The sequence below is a fragment of the Mastigoproctus giganteus genome, chromosome 1, assembly GCF_048544385.1.
Source record: "Mastigoproctus giganteus isolate SK-2022 chromosome 1, ASM4854438v1, whole genome shotgun sequence".
NCBI classification, from domain to species: domain Eukaryota; kingdom Metazoa; phylum Arthropoda; class Arachnida; order Uropygi; family Thelyphonidae; genus Mastigoproctus; species Mastigoproctus giganteus.
In genome coordinates this window covers 104,648,850-104,672,086 of record NC_143575.1, presented here as the reverse complement: position 1 = coordinate 104,672,086, position 23,237 = coordinate 104,648,850, and the positions used below count along the sequence as shown (strand labels likewise).

At 37.2% G+C, this 23,237-nt stretch overlaps 2 protein-coding genes across 2 annotated transcripts in view; one reads left to right on the top strand and one right to left on the bottom strand.

Moving 5' to 3' along the window:
* Window positions 1-2,210, bottom strand: part of Arl5 (ADP-ribosylation factor-like 5) — an 88,717-nt gene extending 86,507 nt beyond the window's left edge. Inside the window, exon 1 of the mRNA XM_090381632.1 lies at window positions 1,965-2,210. Coding sequence (XP_090237758.1) covers window positions 1,965-2,010 — 46 coding nt within the window. The 5' untranslated portion in view covers window positions 2,011-2,210. The remainder of the gene's footprint in view (window positions 1-1,964) is intronic.
* PIG-P (phosphatidylinositol glycan anchor biosynthesis class P) lies at window positions 2,202-22,896 on the top strand. The gene is made up of 2 exons (XM_090382402.1): window positions 2,202-2,397; window positions 22,331-22,896. The coding sequence occupies exon 2, from the start codon at window positions 22,480-22,482 to the stop codon at window positions 22,894-22,896; it is 417 nt and encodes a 138-aa protein (XP_090238528.1). The 5' UTR covers window positions 2,202-2,397; window positions 22,331-22,479.
* The last annotated feature ends 341 nt before the right edge of the window (window positions 22,897-23,237 follow it).

Genomic DNA, 23,237 nt, shown 5'->3' with positions numbered 1-23,237 from the left:
TGAAATTATAATGCCAAATATCATTCCTAAGTTACCCTACAAAATGGACCCTCTATGTAATATAATCAGGTGGTGGTGTTGGGGAAAATTATGTTCAACCTTTTAATAGAATTAGGAAATTACTTTTTTTTCTTTTCTTTTTTTTTTTTATGAAAACCGCAAATGAGAGGTATTCGAACCTATAGTACTTAGAGTGCATGGGATGAAGGTTGAGAAGATGAAAGAAGATATTTATGAACATACAGACTTGACCTTCAGTAGTTCGTAATTTTCAGAAAACACGTATGGAGGAAGGTTGTTCCAGAGAATGGAAGTTGAATGAATAAATAAGGAAGAAAAGTTGGTTCTGCAGGTTTGAAGTTGGACAGTACAAGGATCTTGACTGGTTGTGGCACCTGTTCAGACTGCTTTGGAAGAGAGAGAGAAAAAATTATAAAAGCCAATTCAAAAGAACAGTGCCCAGGGAAGTATCCAGAGAAAAGGCATTAAGCAGAAACAGAACATCATGAGACAGAGAATGGAGAGATCCTGTCAGACATGAGTCATTAATTATCCTAACTACCCTCTTTTAAATGGAATCTAGAAGCCTGAGAGAGGTTTTGGGGATACCACCCCAAACGCGGGAACAATATTCCATGGTAGGGCAGATTTGTGATTTGTAGAGTGAACCGCTGTTTGAAAGAAAAGTATTGCCGAGAGCAAAAGAGAAAACCCAGTTTTTTTGATGCAGAGTAAGTAATATTTGTAATGTTATTATTATTATTAGCTATATGATGCAAAGAAGCCTGAGGCTTATGCTGCGCCAGCCAAAAAAAAAAAAATTCCCAAGTTACCCCTAAAGGAGAGAGAGAAAGAGAGAGTCAAAAGGGAATTACCAAGAAAGAGAAGAATGGTGATATCCAGCTCAGGACCCTGGGTGTGCCAAGCCCATACTCACCAGATGTGAGCCCCTGGGATTAATGGTGATTTTCCATTAATCTTTTTCTTCTCTCTAAATAGTTACTATTATACCATGTGAGTTTTTAAACAGTCTATTTAGCCTTATTAACTAAATGTACTATACAATTAAGTAATGTTTTGGGAACCTTCTCATCAGACCATACCATATGGTCTGATGATGGGTTTCATCAGATCATATAGTCTTCATCCTTGAAGACAGAAATTCAGCTTACTGTTAAATACCTTTAATAATATTCCACTTTTATTTGCCCCTCTATATTTGATTTAACAGCATTATTAAATCTTTACTGAATTTAAATACCATTATGATAAGCATAGACATGGTTTTGCTAATAATGTTGACTAGCACTTTGTTTTTTGTTGACTATCTCTCCATTCCCCACCCGAATTTCTGCAAAACCCATTTTTAACGCTACATTCACAATTCTCTTGGTGGGGAAAAAAAAAAAAAAAAAAGATGCTAATAATCCACACTTACAAAATTAACATATGCATTATGTTGCTTTACTCCTATCCTTTAATGCTATTAAAGGTTACTACATAAACACTACTAACAAACATTAGAATTTGATACAACACTCTTACTAACAATCTATCAAAGATTAACACCATCTTAATTTTTTTTAAAATATTTTTTCAGATCATTTTAAAGCTGATGCTGATTCTTAGCACGTCAGCTACTGGCATATAATAAAGGCTATTATTTTGATTTCAATGATGGCCATACATACACCATCACTGCTCGCACTATCAACGTTCTGCTAGGTTATAGTTATTTTGCTTATATAAACTCTACACAACATGAGCTGACATGTTTTCTTTCTTTTTAAATCTTGGGGTTAGCATATGGCCAGGGCAGTTAAAATCTGATGTTAGCAGAAAAATCGAAGAGTTCAGCAAGCTTATTTCATTCAAAGATAACTACGAACTACATTTCCTTAATATGAAAAAAGATTCACATTTAAATACTACAGTATTTAAATATACAATTTCTTCACACTTACCTTCGTTTGAAAACAAACTCCATAGCTTAGCAAACAGAATTCCCATTCTTTCTGGTGTAATAAGTTCCTTCACTCGATACAAACGAAACAATAACGTCACAAAGTTAGCTTCCGTACTATTTTACAGTATTCAATATAAAAAATCATCATCTATCTAACTGGAAACTATTTCCAACTTTCATTTCTTTTACTTAGAGAAATCGTAAACTCTACAACTCAGATTTGTTAAGACGGAATATCACGTATTGTAAGTGATGGAAGAAAAGCTTGGATAGTGATTAAAAAGAACGGAAGTGACGTCCTGTGACGTTAACTATAGGAAGATAAATTTTGTAACGTCATGGGTTATTGTACGTATATTCCTTGTAATACGGAAAGTGGATTTTCGAAGCCATTGGAAATTTATATCAACGTGGGAAAAGAAAGAAAAAAAGTAAGCTTTTATTACTGGGAAAAAGTGTTAAATTAATAAGAGCAGATCTCTGCCTTAAGTTATATGCATTATAATGATGTGTACACGCTGGTGTTGTTGCTAACCTTGCGTAATATACGTTCTACTGAATAAAGTTTGATTTGTTTATTATTGTACCAGCAAATAAAAAAAGAATTTTGTCAAGTTTATAAATACATGTTATTCAACACAAATATAGATTTACTTGTTTTTAAATATGCAGTCATTCTTTTCAGTTTTGAAGTAGTTTAATGCAAAATGGAGAAATGTTGGCAAGTTATATGCTTAGTGACAAGTTATTTCTACGTATTGTGGTCCGTATGTTGTATCTCCCGATTGAAGAGTGGCTATGTCTCTTTCGTCTCACTTGTGAACGCACCGGTTGGAATACTTTGGTGGTACGAGTAACTTACTGACACCTTTTTCAAAGTGGTTGGTCATCCACACGGAAGCCATACCCAGGTTCTTTTATTAAATCCAAAAACAGCCAGTTCAAGATTAGATAATGATTGGGCAGTTGTGACAATTGACAGACCGTACAACATTCTATTTTAAGGCGCGTTCTTATATACATGTGTACCCAGGGTCCTGAGCTGGATATCATTCTTCTCTTTCTTGGTGATTTCCTTCTATTTCTGACTCTCTCTGTCTCAGGTAAATCAGAAAGTTTTGTCTGGTACAGCATAAGCCCCAGGCTTCCTTGTACCATATGGCTAATAATATATGCATAACCTCCTGTTGTCTTCAGCCAGTCCATCTGCCCCTCCGCTGACTTGACTACCAACCATCAGCGGGCAGATTTTCATGTGATTTTATATCTAATTATTGTTAGAAGGTTCGTGAACGTGGTGGCACTTATGAAGAGAAACATTTATTGAGAGAAAGGAGAAGAGTAATAAATATTACACAGTTGGAATTAAATCAGGTTAATCTTTAGAATATGAGGTGCACTCCCATGAACCCTTGCAACTACAAATGATAGGCAGAGCCTAGCCCCACCCACTGGTTGCTTAAGTTAAAGGCAAACCTGGGAAAACAAATGGTACAACAGAAAGAGTTTTTCAGTAGTAAATAAGTTGTGAACATCAACAAAAACAAAACTGATGTAGAAACGCTAAAAGCAATAGTACAAGTTAAGTGCAATTTTGCTAATTCTTGTGAAGAAATAGCAAATAAGGAAGAATTATTAAGATGACTGCCAATCACAATGATTTTGCTTTAGAGAATGCCATTTCTCAAATGACTACAGCTGGCAGGAATGCAATGTGCAGGATAATAAACCTGAAGAATGTTTTTAGTAGACTAACAGTTTTGATATTTTTCCCTCCCTTATAGCTTTCATATTTGGTTAGGCTAATTTATGCCATTAATTCGGGACAGATTCAAGTGAAGACTGGCATCAGTAATCTTTCATGTACAGTATTCTCTATAGCCACAGTTTTTGCTTGGATCCATCCCGAATTAGTGGCAATTCGGGACAGATTCAAGTGAAGACTGGCATCAGTAATCTTTCGTGTACAGTATTCTCTGTAGCCACAGTTTTTTGCTTGGTTCCATCCCGAATTAGTGGCGTAAACTAACCTAACATTTTTAACTAAACAAAAATGGAATCTATTAATTAAAAAAAAAACATATTGCTTTAACCTTCAGTACACAGCATTAGCAAAGGCACATGATGCAAGAAAGCAAGTTTATATAGCATCAGCCAAAAAAAAACAAAAAAAACCCCTTATTTTACCCATCCACTCGCTCAAAATGTTTGTCAAGTTCTGCCTTGAATCTGTTTAAGCTATCAACTTCTACAATGACAGGTGGAAGTTTGTTCCAGCAATCAACCACCCGCTGGCTAAAGGCAACACTTCCGCACATCTATCCTACAACCGTCTTTCCTCAATTTGAATTTATGCCCTCTCAGGCAATTATTCTGAGCAAGAGGAAGAATCCCATCTGCATCACCTCGCAGGTGCCTAGTCTCCAGACACTAATTTGCAAAACTTAAGCCTTTCTTCGTAAGAGCAACCCTTTGTTCCATTCACTAATCTTGTTGCCCTTCTCTGTACTTTTTCCAACAGTTCTACATCCTTCTTAAAATGAGGCCTCCAGACCTGTATACAGTATTCAAGGTGTGGTATGACCATTGCCTTATACAAGGGGATAATCACCTCCTTATCCCTGCTAGAAAAATTCCTGTGTATCATTGACAAGACATCATGAGCTACTCTTTCAGACCGTCTGCACTGCTCAAAAAATTTCATATCTGCCTGCACAATTACCCCCAGGTGCTTTTCATTCTCTACCACTGTCAGTGCGATACCACAGAGTTGATACATTACTGTGGGATTACTTCTTCCCATATGGTACTTTACATTTGTCAATGTTAAACTTCATTTGCCACCTCTCAGCCCATCTCCTCAACTTTTCTAGATCCTGTTGCAGCAGTGTACTGTCATTAGTATCATTAACAACCCTGCCAATCTTCGTATCATCTGCAAACTTGGACATTAAGCCTGATATACCATCATCAATATCATTTATAAATACAGAAAACAACAATGGACCCAACACTGAACCCTGAGGGACTCCACTAATAACATTAGTCCACGAAGAGCAGTGTCCATTGATTACCACTCTCTGTCTTCTCCCACTCAACCATCCCATTATCCATAGTAGCAATTTGCCTCCAATGCCACGCTGCTCCAATTTGTGCAGCAGTCTTCCATGTGCAACAGTATCAAAGGCTTTTCTAAGATCCAAATTTATGATATAAAAGTTATTCTTTGCATCCAGTTCCTTTGTGACTACATAGTATCCAATCAAATTAGTCAGACAACACTTCCCCTTAACAAACCCATGCTGTGTCCGAACTATAACTGAAATCTTGTCTAGATGATCCTGCAATGCTTATTTAACCAATGCCTGCATATATTTCCCTTGAACAGAAGTTAAACTAACAGGTCTGTAATTACCTGTCTCCCCCTTTGATCCTCCTTTGTGGATTGGGGTCACATTTGCACATCTCTCATAATTATGGCTAAGGGTTTGCTTACTTCCTTTGCCGCCTCCTTTAATATAACTGGATAGATTCCATCCACCCCAGATGCCTTTCTTGTGTTTATTTTCAACAATTTCTCCTCCTCTTTACTCTCAGTTATTACAAGATTATCTAGTTTACTGCCAGAGTTGAATACACCTCTGGCATTCCCCTCCCTGAATAATTCCTCATGTGTGAATGTCGATACAAAATATTCATTTAGTTTGTTAGCTACCTGAGCAGGATCATCAACAGTTGAACCATTGATATCAATGGACCAATCTGATTCATCCCCTTCCTTCTAGAGTTTACGTAAGTAAAGAACTCTTTGCTGTTTTCTTTGCATCCTTTGCCAAAGATTTCTCATAGTCTGCCTTCGCCTGCCTAACCTCCTTTGTAACTTGGTTACATTCCAGCTTATATCTATCATAGGCTTCTGTGTCACCTGTTAATTTATATGTATCCCATGCATTTTTCTTCTCTGTCACAAATCTAATTAGTTCATCTGACATCCATTTAGGCCTAAATCTTGAACAATATTTCTTTGTTGGTATGAAAAGCCTAGTAGCTTCCAAGATTAATTCTTTGAATGCTTTCCATTTTGAATTTGCTGTTGGTAACATCATCAGTTGGTTCCACAGTAGAATTTAAATACTAAATTTAAATTTAAATAGAATTTAAATACTCTCTCAGACCACCTTAGTCACCTTTACAAAAGCAAAACCCTTCCCTTTACCCTTGATGGTAGTTACCTCTTTGAGTAAATCCCACTTCAGCACACTGTGATGACTGCCACCTAGTGGTTCCTTTATCTGCAGATTCTTGATGCATGAAGAATCATTACTGATAATCAGATCAAGAGTATTACTCCCTTTAGTTGCCTCCTGAACATGCTGCTGTAGAAAACAATCATCCAATAAATCCACAAAAGCGTTGCTAGTGTGTGAGTGACCAACCCACAAATTCCAGTCAATATCCGGGAAATTAATATCTCCCATTTTAAGACACTCTAATTTACTGGCTCACCCTATTTCTCTGCACAATTGCTCATTATACTCATCAGATTCAATAGGCCTATAACACACACCTACTCTCATTTTTCCTTTCCCAGTGCTTATGTTACACCAAACAGACTCAACATTGCATTGTCCACCAACATCATTTGGATGCACTTCCTTAGATTTTGTGTTTCTTAACTAACAGCATAACCCCTCCTCCCTTCCTGTCCTGTCTATCCTTTCTGTACACATTGTACTCCACAAATTCCAGTTCCGCACTGCTTATGTCTGTGTGACACCATGTCTCTGATATCCCAACAATATCTGCCTTTGATGTCTTGACTAGCACTTCAAGTTCATTGAATTTATTACCTATACTCCTAGCACTGGTGTACATGCAAGTATACATGCACCTGTTTCTACTCTTAGTTACCCTAACACAGCCTATGTATTTACTTGTTCCACTATGACTCCCAGCAGTCCTGGAAATTCCCATTGCCTTGCTTTCCAGGCTGCTGCTCAATTGCATTTCAATAGAAGTAGTTCAAGAATCACTTTTACCTCTGCCAGCGGCTACCTTAATCTATTAGTCCATGTATCCCCCCAAGCTAACAGCTTTCCGACTCACCTAACTCTCTGCCTCGATAGCATCAGCAAATATTCTTGCACCCTTTCTATTTAAGTGTATCCCATCCCTGTAGAAGCAGTCTCTCCTGTTAACAAGCACAGACCAGGCTGGGAAAAATTCTACCGCCTTAAGCCTTGCACAATCTCTCCAGGGCCGAATTGATCGACAAGGCTCTAATTATATACTCCCTCCTATCTGTGTCTGGGCAGAATTGCAGACACTTTCAAATTCAACTCTAATTCACAGTTTTTTTTCAGCATTGTCTTGTACTTGTTAAGTAATTCTGCCCGTCTCCTACTCTTAATATCATTAGTGCCAACGTGTACAACAATATCACCTTTTGTGCCCTTAAAGGTTGCTATCTGCACTACAACGTCATCAACCTTTGCCCCTGGCAGACATACCCTGATCCTGTTCCATCTATCCTTTTTGCACAATATGTTCCCCGTTTCAGGAAAACAATAGAGTCACCTACAACTAGTTCCTTTGGGACCAGCACATTCTGCCTTGGGGGTTGCCTCTGTGTTGCGTGAAGTTCAAGTGCAAGCTATGGCATTGATGTGGGCAGCTGAGAGCTTGATGGGCCCTCAATTTAAATCCTTCGAGGGCATCCACCCTGTCCTTCAATCTCTCATATAAGCCCATAACAATGCTGATTTTGCACCTGATTTCCTTGCACTCCTTACATCGCGCACACACACACAACGAAATTCCCCTTGGCAATATGTCCCATTCCTGATTGATCCACAAACATCAAACAAGCAGTGCATTTCAATAGACTGTGATTCAGAGGACAACTGCCCCCTCAGTTCTCCCCTGAGCCACAGCAGTTCCACTAGTTTGAGCCTTTTGCTTTGCTGCTCTGGTCTGAGTCATGATTTCTATTCAAGTTCAATAAAATTCCAATACAAAATATAATCCTAAACCTGTATCCAAATGCAGTTATAACACTATATATATTTATTTCAGTATCGAATATTATCTCCGAGTTACTTTGTATGACTTTCTTATCCCCTGTCAACTTATATATATTAATTTATGATTTTACGTTTGTAATAACTGGGTCGCTATATTTATTTAGTTAAAAAAGTACAATTCAATTGACAATGAAATTTAATAAGATTAATAAATTTTATTGATTAATTGATACTACTATACTTGCTATCTAGTTTTTACTGTTAAACCTTACACTAGCACACGTTGTATCGTATAACAACAGCAGAAAGTTGTGAACGGTTAATCTACGGACACAAGGTATTATTTACTTTCCAAATCGCGCTATCTAAATTCGAAATAAACCATGGAGCTTGACTAGGTCTATAAGCTACTTATAGAAAATAATTGAATCTAACAATTAAGTCAATAAAGCGGCTGAGTATAATTAAAAACTTTTTGTTTGCAGGAGCTGCAAAATCTGTCCACACGTGGATTTGATACCCTTACCTTTCACACATTCACCAAAAAAAGCGGAAAATTATTCACAAGACTAGATCATCCGATCAAAGCAAACTGGAGAGCAGGGCTAGACCTGCCCATCATTTGTAGCCACAAAGATCCATTGGATTGTACTGTATATTCTAAAGATTAACCTTAAATTGAACAGCTTATCAAGTGTCTATATAGATATGATTTTAGTAATTAATTGATAAGGAGATAAGGATATTTACTGTACACTGCTATTAATCAAAGAAAAAAAAATTTAACATGCCTGAAATATAATGCACTGCATACATTAACTACCCTTTTTTTTATTAAAAAATGTGAACTAATAACTTATATTATTAACTATACACTTTTGATAATACCACCTCTCACTTCACGCTGTTCAGGAACAAGGTAAGCTAAAATCACGTAGAACAGTGATGAATAAAATGTGGCCTGAAATCCAATTTTGGGGACAAGATACAAAAAATATATATACATATATATATTTATTTTTTTTATTTTTTATTTTTTTGTCCTCGCCTTTTTCCCATTATATATGAGGTCAGCGTTTTTACTATTTTGGCATGAAATCCTTCGGCAATCTCCGTATTAGGTGGTCACGGGCCCAAACCCCAGTCTAATCAGGAAGTGTGTGCTACGCACTGCTGCTGCTCCTGCTCCTGCCCACCTGGCTACGGAGGTGCCCACAAAAAAAAAATATATATATATATATATATATATATTAAAGTAACCAAATTAGCATTAACATTAGCAGAGGCATACGATGCAAGAAAGCAAGCTTATACAGCATCAGCCAAAAAAAAAAAAAAAAAAACTTCCCGTTTCACTCCAAAAGTTTTCTAGTTCAGCCCTGAATTTATTTAAGCTCTCACCTTCCACAACGGCAGATGGAAGCTTGTTCCGGCAATTCCATCTGCTAGCTAAAGACAAATTTCCACACATCTGTTCTACAACTGTCTTTTCTCAATTTGAATTTATGTCCCCTCAGGTGTGGAATATGAGCAAGAGGAAGAATCCCAACACCATTGAGCTTGCTCAGACCATTCAAGGCCTTATATATACCTCAATCAGATCACCTTGCAAGTGCTTAGTCACCAGACGCTGTAATTTGCAGAACTTAAGCCTTTCTTGGTAACAGTAACCCTTTCACTTACTAATCCCATTGCCCTTCTCTGTACTAGTTTTAGCAGCTCTACGTCTTTCCTAAAATGAGGCCTCCAGACCTGTATGCAGTACGCAAGGTATGGCCTGATGACCATACAAGGGGATAATCACCTCATTATCCCTGCTTGCAAAATTCATGTATATCATTGACAAGATCCCATGAGCTACTCTTGCAGCCAGTCTGCACTATCAGAAAACTTCATATCTGGCTTCACAATTATCCCCAGGTCTTTTTCATTCTCCATTACCTTGAATGTAGTACTGCACAGTTGGTACGTTACTTGGGGGGTTACCACTACTCGTATGCAGTACTTTGCATTTGTCAATGTTAAACTTCAGTTGCCATCTCTCAGCCCATCTGCTGGACATGGCTCATTATAGCCTTAGTTGCTTGTATGCCAAAAAAACCAAACCAAATCTCAGCCCATCTGCTCAACTTTTCTAGATCCTATTGCAGTAGTGTACTGTCCTCACTGTCATTAACAACCCTACCCACCTTCGTATCGTTTGCAAACTTGTACATTAAGGCTGATATGCCTTCGTCAAGCATATCAGGCTTAATGTACTGATGAAGGCATATCAATATTATTTATCCATGTGCAACAGTATCAAAAGCTTTCCTAAAATTCAAGTAAATGATATCAAAATTATTTTTTGCATCCAGTTCCTTTGTGATGAAAATTGGTCAGACAAGACTTCTCCTTAACAAACCCATGCTGTTTGTTGTTGTTGTTTTTTTATTATTTGGTTTTTAGGAGCATTAGCAACTAAGGCCATATTGCTCCAGGATATGCGGTGGTCATTCCCTGACCTTTCTGCATCCTCCGTATTTGATGGTGATGGGCTCGAACCCCGGTCTAATCAAGAAGCGTGTGCAACGCACTGCTGCTCCTTCCCACCTGGCTACGGAGGCGAACCCATGCTGTGCCTGAACTATAACTGCAGTCTTGTCTAGATGATCCTGCAGTCCTTCTTTAACCAGTGAATCCATTATTTTCCCCGGAACAGAAGTTAAACTGACAGGTCTGTAATTAGTCGTGTCACCTTTAATTAGCATTAGTTGAGGCATATGATGCAAGAAAGCAAGCTTATACAGCATCAGCCAAAAAAAAACTTCCCATTTCACCCATCCAATCACTCCAAATGTTTGTCTAGTTCAGCCTTAAATTTATTTAAGCTATCAACTTCCACAACTTTACCCACTGGCTAAAGGCAAACTTATGCACATCTGTTTTACAACTGTCTTTCCTCAATTTGAATCTATGTCCCCTAAGGTTCTTAATTATGAATCGGCAATACTAGAAATCTGTTAGCTTAGTATAGTATTATCAGTTAATCAAAAATATTTATTAATCTTATTAAATTTCATTGTTAATTAAATTGTATTTAAACGGAAATCATGACCCAGACTAGAGCTGCGAAGCAAAGATCACAGACTAGTGAGAGTATTGTGACTCGGGGAAGAAACGAAGGGGGTGATTCTCCAATGCATCACAATCTCAAAAAATGTGCGAAATGTGACATGTTTGCGGACCTATCTAAAACAGGACATGATCTAGCCAAGGAGGATGTCTTTGTGTGTGCTAGGTGCCTAGAGTGTCAAGAAATTAGGTGCCAACTCAGCATTCTGATGGGAATCTATGAGAGCTTGAGGTGTAGGGTAAATCCCATCGAAGAAATTAATATGAGGGGCGCATCAAGCCATCAGCTGTCCAGCTCAATGGCAGAGCTCACTCCTGTGCATCAGGCAAAACAGAGGCAATCTCCAAAGCAGAATGCACTGGTCCCACAGAAACTAGTTATTGTTGGTGATTCTATTGTCAGGGAGACGGGGTACTATGCAAGAAGGATAGGTGGAACAGGACCAGGTGTATGTTTGCCAGCGGCAAAAGTTGATGTAGAGCACATATCATCTTTTAAGGGCACAAAACGTGATATTGTTGTACACATTGGAACTAATGACATTAACAGTAAAAGATCTGCAGATTAACTCAACAAGTACAGGTCAAAGTTGAAAAAAAAGTCGCGAGTTAGGGTTGAATATGAAAGTATCTGCAATTCTGCCCGGACACGATAGGAGGGAGTATATGATGAGAGCGCCTTGTCGACCAATTTGGCCCTGGAGAGATTGTGCAAGGCTCAAGCGGTAGAATTTTTTTCAGCATGGTCTGTGCTTGTTGACAGGAGAGACTGCTTCTACAGGGATGTGGTACACTTAAATAGAAAGGGTGCAAGAATATTTGCTGATGATATCAAGGCAGTGTTAGGTGGGTTAGAAAGCTGCTAGCTTGAGGAGGGTACACAGACTAAAAGGTTAACAGTGGCCGCAGGTGAGGCAAAAGTGATTCTTGCACTGCTTCTATTAGAATGAGCAGTAGCCTGGAAAGCAAGGCAATGGAGATTTCCAGGCCCTCTGGGAGTCATAGCGGAACAAGTAAATACATGGGTGTGTTAGGGTAACTAAAAGTAGAAACAGGTGCATGTACACCAATGCTAGTAATATAGTTAATAAATTTGATGAGCTTGAAGTGCTAGTCTAGACATCAAAGACAGATATCGTTGGGATACCAGAGACATGGTGTCACACAGACATAAGCAGTGCGGAACTGGAATTTGGGGAGTACAATGTGTACAGAAAGGATAGACAGGACAGGAAAGGAGGAGGAATTATGCTGTTAGTTAAGAAACACAAAATTTAAGTAAATGCGTCCAGTTGATGTTGGTGGACAATGCAATGTTGAGTCTGTTTGGTGGGAAAGGAAAGGAAAAATGAGAGTAGGTTTGTGTTATAGGCAAATTAATCTGATGAGTATATAATGAGCAATTGTGCAGAGAAATTAAATTAAATTAAATTAAATTTTCTGTTTATACTCCGTCACGACAACCAAGTCAGTAGAGTTTACAATAATTCGTCAATACAAATACTTATCGTATTTAGTAGTCACGGGCTTGATCCCCGGTCCACTCAAGGAATGCGTGTTATGCACTCTCACTCCTGACCACTCGGCTACGTCAGAGTGGGCCAGTAAATCAGAATGTCTTATAATGGGAGATTTTAACTTTCCAGATATTGACTGGAACTTGTGGGTTGGTCGCTCTCACACTAGCAAGACTTTTGTGGATTTATTGCATGACTGTTTTCCACAGCAACATGTTCAAGAGGCAACCAGAGGGAGTAATACTCTTGATCTGATTATCAGCAGTGATTACTCGTGCATTAAGAATTTGCAGATAAAGGAACCACTGGTTGAAAGTGATCACAATGTACTGATGTGGGAATTACTTAAAGATGTAACTACCATCAAGGCTAAAGGGAAGTGCTTTTGCTTTTGTAAAGGTGACTACAGGGGTCTCAGACAGTTTTTAAATTCTGTATAGTGGGATCAACTGATGTGTTACGAACGTTGAATTCTAAATGAGAAGCCTTCATGGACTTAATCTTAGAGGCCACTAGGCTTTTCATTCCAACTAAGAAATACTGTTCAACGTTTAGGCCTAAATGGATGTCAGATGAATTAATGAGGCTCGTGGCAGAGAAGAAAAATGTATGGGATGCATATAAATTGACACAGAAGCCTATGGCAGATATAAGCTAATCTGTAATCAAGTCACAAAGGAGGTTAGGCAGGCGAAGGCAGATTACGAGAAATCTTTGGCAAAGGATGCAAAGAAACATAGCTAAGAGTTCTTTAGTTATATAAACTCTAGAAGGGAAGGGATGAATCAGATTGGACCACTTATCATAGATGGGTTGACTATTGATGATCATTCTCATTTATCTGATAAACTAAATGAGTATTTTGCATCTACTTTCACACATGAGCTGTTCAATGAGGGGGAATGCCAGAAGTTTCTCAAACTCTAACAGGGAGCTAAGGCATTTTGTAATAACTGAGACCCAGTGGAGGAGAAATTGTTGAAATTAAACATAACGAAGGCACCTGGGGTGGACGGGATCTTTCCAGTTATATTAAAGGAGGCAGCAAAGGAAGTAAGCAAACCCTTAGCCATAATTATGAGAGCTTTCTTGTACTCAGGAGAGGTCCCCATGGACTGGAGGTGAGCGAATGTATCACCAATTCACAAAGGGGGTTTAAAAGGTGATGCAAGTAACTATAGACCTGTTAGTTTAACTTGTGTTCCGGGGAAAATAATGGAGTCACTGGTTAAAGAAGCATTGCAGGGTCATCTAGATAAGACTGCAGTAATAGTTAAGACACAGCATAGGTTTGTTAAAGGGAGGTCTTGTCTGACCAATTTGATTGGATACTGTGATCTCGTCACAAAGGAATTGGATGCCAAAAATAGTTTTGATATCATATACTTGGATTTCAGGAAAGCTTTTGATACTGTTCCACATGGAAGACTGCTATACAAATTGGAGAAGTACGGCATTAAGGGTAAGTTGCTACAATGGATAAAGGGATGGTGAGTGGGAGATGACAGAGAGTGGTAATCAGTGGGCACTACTCTTCGTGAACAAATGTTATTAGTGGAGTTTCCCAGCTTTCGGTGCTGGGCCCATTGTTGTTTTGTGTATTCATCAATGGTATTGATGAAGGTATATCAGGATGTCCAAGTTTGCAGATGATACAAAGGTTGGCATGGTTGTTAATGACAGTAAAGACAGTATGCTACTCCAACTCGATCTAGATAAGTTGGGCAAATAGGCTGAGAAGTGGCAACTGAAGTTTAACATTGACAAATACAAAGTACTGCATATGGGTAGCAATAATCCAAGAGAAACATACCAGCTGTGTGGTACAACACTCAGTGAAGTGGAAAGTGAAAAATACCTGGGAGTAAATGTGCAATCAAATATGAAGTTTGCTGAGCAGTGCAGATGAGCTGCCAGGGCAAGTCATGTAGTCTTGTCAATGATATATAAGAATTTTGCTACCAGGGACAGGGAGGTGATTATCCTGTTTAAGGCAATGGTCAGGCCATACCAAGAGTAGTGTGCATAGGTCTGGAGGCCTCATATTAGGAAGGATGTAGAGTTGCTAGAATGAGTACAAAGAAGGGCAATAAGATTGGTGAGGGGAACAAGGGTTTGCTCTTACCAAGAAAGGCTTAAGTTCTGCAAATTGCAGTGCCTGGAGAGTCGGCACCTGCAAGGTGATCTGATTGAGGTGTATAAGGCTTTGAATGGGTTTAGCAAGCTGAATGCTGATGGGATTCTTCCTCTTGCTCATATTAAGAACCTGAGGGGGCGTAGATTCCAATTGAGGAAAGATAGTTGCAGAATAGATGTGCGGAAATTTGCCTTTATCCAGTGGGTAGTTGATTGGTGGAACAGACTTCCATCTTTTATTGTGGAAGTTGATAGCCTAAATAAATTTAAGGCTGAGGTGAAACATTTGGAACGAATGGAGGGATGAAATGAGAGGTGTTTTATTTTTTTTATTTTTTCTTGTTGGCTGATGCTGCATAAGCTTGCTTTCTTGCGTCATATGCCTCTACTAATGCTAATCTGAGCAATTGTAAGTATGACATCAGCACTGAGCCTGCTCAAAGCATTCAAGGCCTTGTATACCTCAATCAAATCACCTCGTCTCTAGATGCTGCAACTTGCTTCACGAACGCACCCCTTTGTTCCTCTCACCAATCTTGTTGCCCTTCTCTGTACTCATTCTTTCAACTCTACATCCTTCCTAAAATGAGGCCTCCAGACCTGTATGCAGTACTCAAGGTGTGGCCTGACCATTGCCTTATCAAGGAGGTGATTATCCCATTACAAAGGGATAATCACCTCCTTGTCTCTACTATCAAATTTCCTAATATCATTGACAAAATTCGATAACTTGCTCTGGCAGCCTGTCTGCACTGTTCAGAGAACTCCATATCTTACTGCACAATTCGATCCCCCTTTGTGAATTTGGGATATATTTGCACATCTCCAGTCCATAGGGAACTCCACCGAGTCCAAGGATGCCTTATACTCATGGCTAAGGGTCAGCTTACTTCCTTTGCTGCCTCCTTTAATAACTGGATAGATCCCATGCACCCCAGGTGCCTTCCTTATGTTTAACTTTAACAATTTATTTTCCACTTTGCTCTCAAATATTGCAAAATCATTGAACTCCCTGTTAGATTATTATTATATTTTATTATTATTACTATTTTTATTATTATATTCACATGAAAATATTAAACAATTTTATGTTGATTATTATAATACAATGAATTTTTTAATATGAAAATATAAACCAAAATTTCAACTGATATAAGTAACTTGTGGTATTTGGTTTTGTTGCTTTGATGTAGGTAGTAGTAGCAAATGACACAATTTTAAATGAGTTCAGTATTTAAATTTAGGAGGTCTTCCAATCAAATCCTAAACTATAAAAAATTGACCTCACCTTTTTCTCTTAATAAAAGCAAACCCTTAGCCATAATTATGAGAGAGAGGTGTTGGACAACAAAATGGTGACGTAAATGTAAGCGTTTTCAGCATTTTCATAGATTTTATTTTATATATAGTGTTAGTCATGCCTCAATACAGATGTCCACCAGATTTGACAGGATTGGTCAAATCGTAATGTCATTAATGATAAATAAATTTTAAAAATGTGGATATCATTTATAATGCAGCCTACAAATATATATATTTTTTCTCCTCCTGAATTGGCCCTCATGACAAAAAAAGTTGCTCGCTGCTGGAAAAAAGAAGTGAGAGAATGAAATAAACTAGAATAAAATATAATTTTTATTACATTGTCGGTTAATTGATAAGTTAGCCATCTAAATTAAAAGTATTTATTATTGGCAAGATGATGTAAGCAAGTGAAACTTATAGAATAGATGGCTAATTTATCAATTAACCGACAATGTAATAAAAATTATATTTTATTCTAGTTTATTTAGAATAAAATACAGAATTTTCTAGTTTATTTAGAATAAAATTTAGAATTTAAGGACTTGCCCAATTCTCTAATAAAATTTGACTAGTGCTTTAATTTATTTCAAATTATTCTACTTACAGCATAAGATGGAATACACTGAATGTAGATATTAAATGCAAATTCTGTACATCTATTCAGCAACCATCCTTTTTGAATGACATCAGCATATATTTTATTCAGCTATTTTAAAACTGTACATACTTATTAAATGATTTGAATAAACTTGCCTTTCTTAATTTTTTCTAGGTGCTACTACTAATAACTAACACTTAATTTTAAATGAGTTACAGGCCTATGAATTTAGGAGGTCTTCCAGTCAAAACCTACATTGTAAAAAATTGACTCCACATTTTTCTCTTTAAAAATTACAAAATGATCAGGAACACCTAATTTGCTCTGGATATCAAAATCCCAAAGCAATGCAGTTTTCTGTGTCATCAGCTACCAATTAATAGGATGTGTAATACGATAAAAAAAAAAAAAAAAGAAAGAAAAATTTCCAAACCCGAAGTTTACAATAACTTGTCAACATATAGGCATCCAGTTTCCAGATGCTGCAATTTACAAAAGCCACTTTTTTTTTCTTTTTTTTTTTTCTTTTTTTTTTTTTTTTCATAAGAATATCTTTTTGTACCCCTAACTAATCTTGTTGCTGTTTTCTGCACCCTTTCTTACAGATTTAGCAAGAGTTTGTGGATTTATAGGATGACTGTTTTCTACAGCTGTATGTTAGAGAGGCAACAAGAGGAAGCAATGCTCTTGATCTCATTATAAGCAGTTTCTTCATGCTTTAAGAATCTGCAGATAAAACATTTGGAATGAATGGATCGGTGAAATGGGAAGGGTTTTTTTTTTTTTTTTTTGGCTAGTGCTACTGCAACAAGACCTAGAAAAGTTAGGTAGATGGGCTTATAGTTGACAACTGAAGTTCAACATTGATAAATGCAAAGCACTGCCTATGGGCAGCAGTAAACCCAGAGTAACATACCAACTGTGCACTACTACTGAGTGGAGATTTGCATTCTCCACTCAGGGTAATGGAGAATGAAAAAGACCTTGTAATGTGCAGTCAGATATGAAGTATTCTGAACAATGCACACAGGCTGCCAAAGCAGCTCATGAGGTCTTATCAATGATATACAGGAATTTTGCTAGCAGGGATAAGGAGGTGATTACCCCTCTGTATAACACACTGGTCAGGCCACACCTTGAGTACTGCATACAGGTCTGGATGCCTCACTTTTGGAAATATGTAAAGTTGCTAGAACAAGTACAGAGAAGGGCAACAAGACTGGTGAGGGGAACAAAGGGGTGTTCGTACGAAGAAAGGCTTAAGTTCTGCAAATGAAGTGTCTGTAGATTAGGCACTTGCAAGGTGATTTGATTTAGGTGTATAATGGTTTGGCCTTGAATGGATTGAGCAGGCTCAGTGTTGATGGGATTCTTCCACTTGCTCAGATTACAAGCCTGTTTAGGTTACATTAGGACATCAGGTCAGATTAGGTTTTGTTTTTTTTTTTTTTTTTTTTTTTTTTAGGAGTATTAGCAACTGAGGCCATATTGCTCCGGGGATATGCGGTGGTCATTCCCTGACCTTTCTACATCCTCCGTATTTGGTGGTCACGGGCTCGAACCCCGGTCTAATCAAGAAGCGTGTGCTATGCACTGCTGCTCCTGCCCACCTGGCTACAGAGGCGCCCGTCAGATTAGACCTCCACATATGTTTTTTAATCTGTCATATATTACAAACCTGAAGGACATAAATTCAAATTGAGGAAGATCAGTTGTAGAATAGATGTGCGGAAATTTTGCCTTTAGACAGCAGGTGGTTGATTGCTGGAACAAACTTTCATCTATTGTTGTGGAAGTTGATAGCTTAAATAAATTCAAGGAAGAACTGGACAAACCTTTGGAGGGATTGGGTGGGTGAAATGGGAAAGTTTTTTTTTTTTTTTTTTTTTGGTGTTTTTTTTTTGGCTGATTCTGTATAAGCTTGCTTTCTTGCATCATCCTAATACTATTAATACTAACACAGAAAAAGCAACAGATTTTCGAGTCACAAGATTCAAATTTCGAGCAAATTAAAAAAGTTGCTACAGATCTAAAAAATGCTTATGTATGTTATTATGAAATTTATAAAAAAAAGTGAAGACTGTCCTGGAAACAAACGACTCTTGAAGATTTCCAAAGGAGAAGATGACTCCGCGTGCTTTCAACAAACCAACAAGAACAACCAACGAGTGATGAACCATCAATGAGAGTGCATTTAGTCAATGATGATGATGAATAAACATTCATATGACATAAATAATTTCTTTATTATTATAACTTGCTTGATTTTAAAGACTGTGTTTTCATTTCTTTGGGTAAATAGATCATTTTTTATGCATAAACTATTGTTTTGTTGACCTTTATTTAACATTACTATGGTCAAATGTCATTCTTCAGAACGTAACCCCCGTTTTTAACATCACATATACAGTATGTGAAATAAATTCCTGCTTTACGAGTGTGCGCTAGGAACGAATTAACTTGTAAAGTCAGGAACTACCTGTATATTACTCATGTTTGGACAGTTTTGGCAGAAAAACTCAAGCAGTTGCTCTTGAAATTCCTGAGGCATTTGATTGTGTTTGGCATAAAGGTCTTCTAAGCAAATTCCCATTTTACAGTCTGCTGACTATTTCTTGCAATTGGGTATCCAGTTTTATCTCTGATTGCTCACTTTGGGTGATGATAGATGGCACTCTGCCTTGTAACTTCTCCACTAATGTTGTTTTCCAAGGTTCATATTATTACTTACTTCTAAAATAGCTATTCACCCTGTAGGAACCTCAAATCTGCCCTTCCGTGGAATATTGTTCCCACATCTGTAGTGGTGCCCCCAAAACCTCAAAAGCTTCTTTACTTCATTCGTAAGCATTAGCATTAGCAAAGGCACATGATGCAAGAAAGCAAGCTTATATAGCATAAAAAGAGGGCAGTTAGATTAATTATGGTCCTCTTATGATCATAATTAATTAATTATATTAATTATCATAATAGATAATAATTAATTATGATCTTCAGTTGTGTATGTATATATACATACACAACTGAAGTATATATACATATGTATATATACATACACAACACATACACAAACACACAATATGTGTATGTATTCACAATATGTGTGAATACATACACATATTGTGTATGTATATATACACACACACACACGTAAAGTAACTCATGTTTTGGCTGTAATGTTTTATTAAGGTATACTATGTGGCACCTCATGCAACATTCAGATAATTATTATATTTTGATAGTTGGAAAATCCTATTCACCAGTCATTCTGAATAGAGGCTTTGCTGTATGTGCTTGCAATTCTATAAGGATCTTAAAACTCCTAACAGAGTTTAAGATTTTTGTCAAGGCTGTAAAGATTTTAAAATCTAAAGAAGTAATGCAAGACGATCTGGGCAGGCATGCAATTGTACTGAAATCACAACATGGATTTATTAAAGGGTGGTCTTGTCTAACCAATCTCTGATTTGTTTCTGTGATGCAGTGACCAAGGAACTGGATACAAAAAATAATTTTGACATCATATACTTGGATTTCAGGAATGCTTTTCATATTGTTTTACATAAAAGACTGCTGTACAAACTGGAGCAATGTGGCATTAAGGGCAAGATACTGTTGTGGATCAAGACATGGTTAAGTGAAAGAAGTCAGAGAGTAGTTATCAATTGGCAGTGCTCTTCATGGATTAATGTTATTAGTGGAGTTCCCCCAGGGTTCAGTGCTGGGCCCATTGCTGTTTTCAGTAGTTATCAGTGATATTGTGAAGGTATATCAGTATGATATACCTTCACAATATCACTGATAACTATAAACCTTCAGTATGATACATAGGTTGGCAGGGTGGTTAACGACGTTCATCAGGATGAGCTGCTGCAACAAGATCAAGGAAAATTGGGTCGATGGGCTGAGAAATGGTAGTTAAAGTATAACATTGACAAATGCAAGGTACAGCATATGGGTAGCAGTACCCCCAGAGTAACTTATCAACTGCATGGTACCACATTCAGAGTAGTGGAAAATGAAAAACATCTGGGGGTAATTGTTGTCAGGTGTGAAATTCTCTGAGCAGTGCAGACCTGCTGCCTGGACAGCTCATGGGGTTTTGTCAATGATATACAGAAACTTTGCTAGCAGGGATAAGGATGTGATTATCCCTTTGTATAAGGCCATGGTTAAGCTGCATCTTCAGTACTGTTTACAGGTCTTGGAAGCCTCACTTCAGGAAGGATGTAGAGCTGCTGAAACAGGTGTAGAGAAGGGCAGTGAGGCTGGTGAAAGGAACAAAAGGGTGCTCCTAGCTAGAAAGGCTTCAGTTCTGTAAATTGCAGCATCTCGAGGCTAGGCACCCATGAGGATATCTGAATGAGGTGTTTAAAGCCTTGAATAGGTTGAGTAAGCTAAATGTTAATGGCATTCTTCCACTTGGTAAGACCACACTTGAGAGGACATAAATTCAAGTTGAGGAAGATGGTTGCAAGATACATGTGTGTAAGTTTGCCTTCAGCCAGTGAGGGGTTGATTGTTGGAACAGGTGGCTTCCATCTGTTGTGTGGAAATGGATGGGCTGAATAAATTCAAGGAAGAACTGCTCAAATTCTTGGAGGGCATGGATGGATGAACTGTATAGTTTTTTTTTTTTTTTTTTTGGCGATGCTATATATGTTTTCTTTCTTGCATTATTTTCCATTACTACTACTACTACTACTACTGTATGTGCTTGCAGTTCTGCAAGAATCTTAAAACTCCTAACAGAGTTTGATTTTTGTCAAGACTGTAAAGATTTAAAAATCTTTACAGTTATTTTGAGTTTTCTCTCATATTCCATTATTGCAGCACCATTCTTAGTTGTTCCAATCAAAATTTCTACAGATTTTAAATCTTGGTGAAGGTAAAGAAAGCCAACATGAGAACCATGGCAAACTACAGGAAACTTACCGGACAGTCTATTTTGCTGCTACTGCAGTTTCTCCCTGCATTCTCGGTAAACAGACAGTGTGTGTTATCAGTGGCAGCAGTAGAAGCCGAGAAGGATATATTGATTGACACGTGGGCGTGACAGACGATAACATCGTAGCGTTAAATGATTGATTGAGGTTATGATATGTATATATATATATATAAAGACTCTTTCTTTTCGTATTATTTCAGAACCTAACCTTTAAAGTTAGGTAAGGAAATCTTTTCCTATTATTTTCTAACCTAATATTTAACATCAGGTTATGGAATATAACAAAAAATAAAGAATCTTTTCCTTTTTTCATAACCTGTCCTTTAAGGTTAGGTTAGGTTAGGAAACCTAACCTTAAAAATGTACAAAGAAATCAGTAATATGGTTTTTTTTTAATAGCGAAAACACTCATGAAGTTCAATAATCTGCTTTTAATAATGAGAAAAAACTAATCATTACATCGTCTCTCATGCCTACGTGTCAATCAATACATCATTCTTGGCTTCTACTGCCACTACTGATAACATGCACCATCTGTTTACCGAGATTGCAGGAAGAAACTGCGGTAATGGAAAACCAGTTTGTCCGGTAAGTTTCCCCTGAAGTTTATCGTGGTTCTCGTGTTGGTTTTCTTTACCTTAGCTTAAATCTCATTAAATTCTCCAAAGAAATGTTATACATTTGTGATTTTAACTTTTATTTAAAAAGCTTGCTTTGTTTCAGGAATGTGTCTGAAATAATAAAGAATGTTTTCAATCATGCATACAAAGGCCATCAAAGTTTTTATGATTATTCAAGTAATCAAGGTTCAAAACAAGTCTTAAGATAAGTGCAACCAAATTTTTGTGATATTCAAGTAAACAAGTTTTAAGATGTCAGAACATTCTCCAGCTCCAACACCAGATCGCTGTGTATATGGTTTTGTATTATACCTTGGATGCTACTCGATGTTAGCCTTATATTTAATATGGGCTTATGTTCCTACTAGCTGGCTACATAGCATTGGTCTCACATACTGGCCACACAAATATTGGGCGGTAGCTGTACCCATATTTATCAGCTGTGGAATCTTCATATTTGCAACTTGCTTATATCCGGGACTGAACTTCATGTTGACACCTCCTCTTAGTTCTGTCAACACTATTACAGACAGCTATGCTTTGCATTTGGAAAAGATTCCAGTAGAGGGGAGTATACCTCCAATTGCTGATATCACCATATCAGAAGTGAATAGACGGATATATATGACAGAAGATAAACTGAAATTGCATTTTCGTAGGCAAGTATAAAAAGTATAAATTTATTCTGTGATTTAATCTCTGTTAATTTAAGATCAAGTTATTGTAAAACTATAACAATAAATACTTTTTTATTACTTTGTGTTATTTTTATTATTTATATTATTATTATTTTTTTATTTATTTTTTTTATTATCATTTCATAAAAGTATGAAAAATGTTCATTCAATAAAATGTGATTAAATAATTGTTTTTTTTTTTTTTAGGAAAGCAACAAACATTTAGAGGGAATGGTTGTGTGAATTTTTTTTTTTTTATTTGGCTGATGCTACATAAGCTCATACGCTTGCTTTCTTGCATAAAATGCCACTATTACTATGATACATAGAACA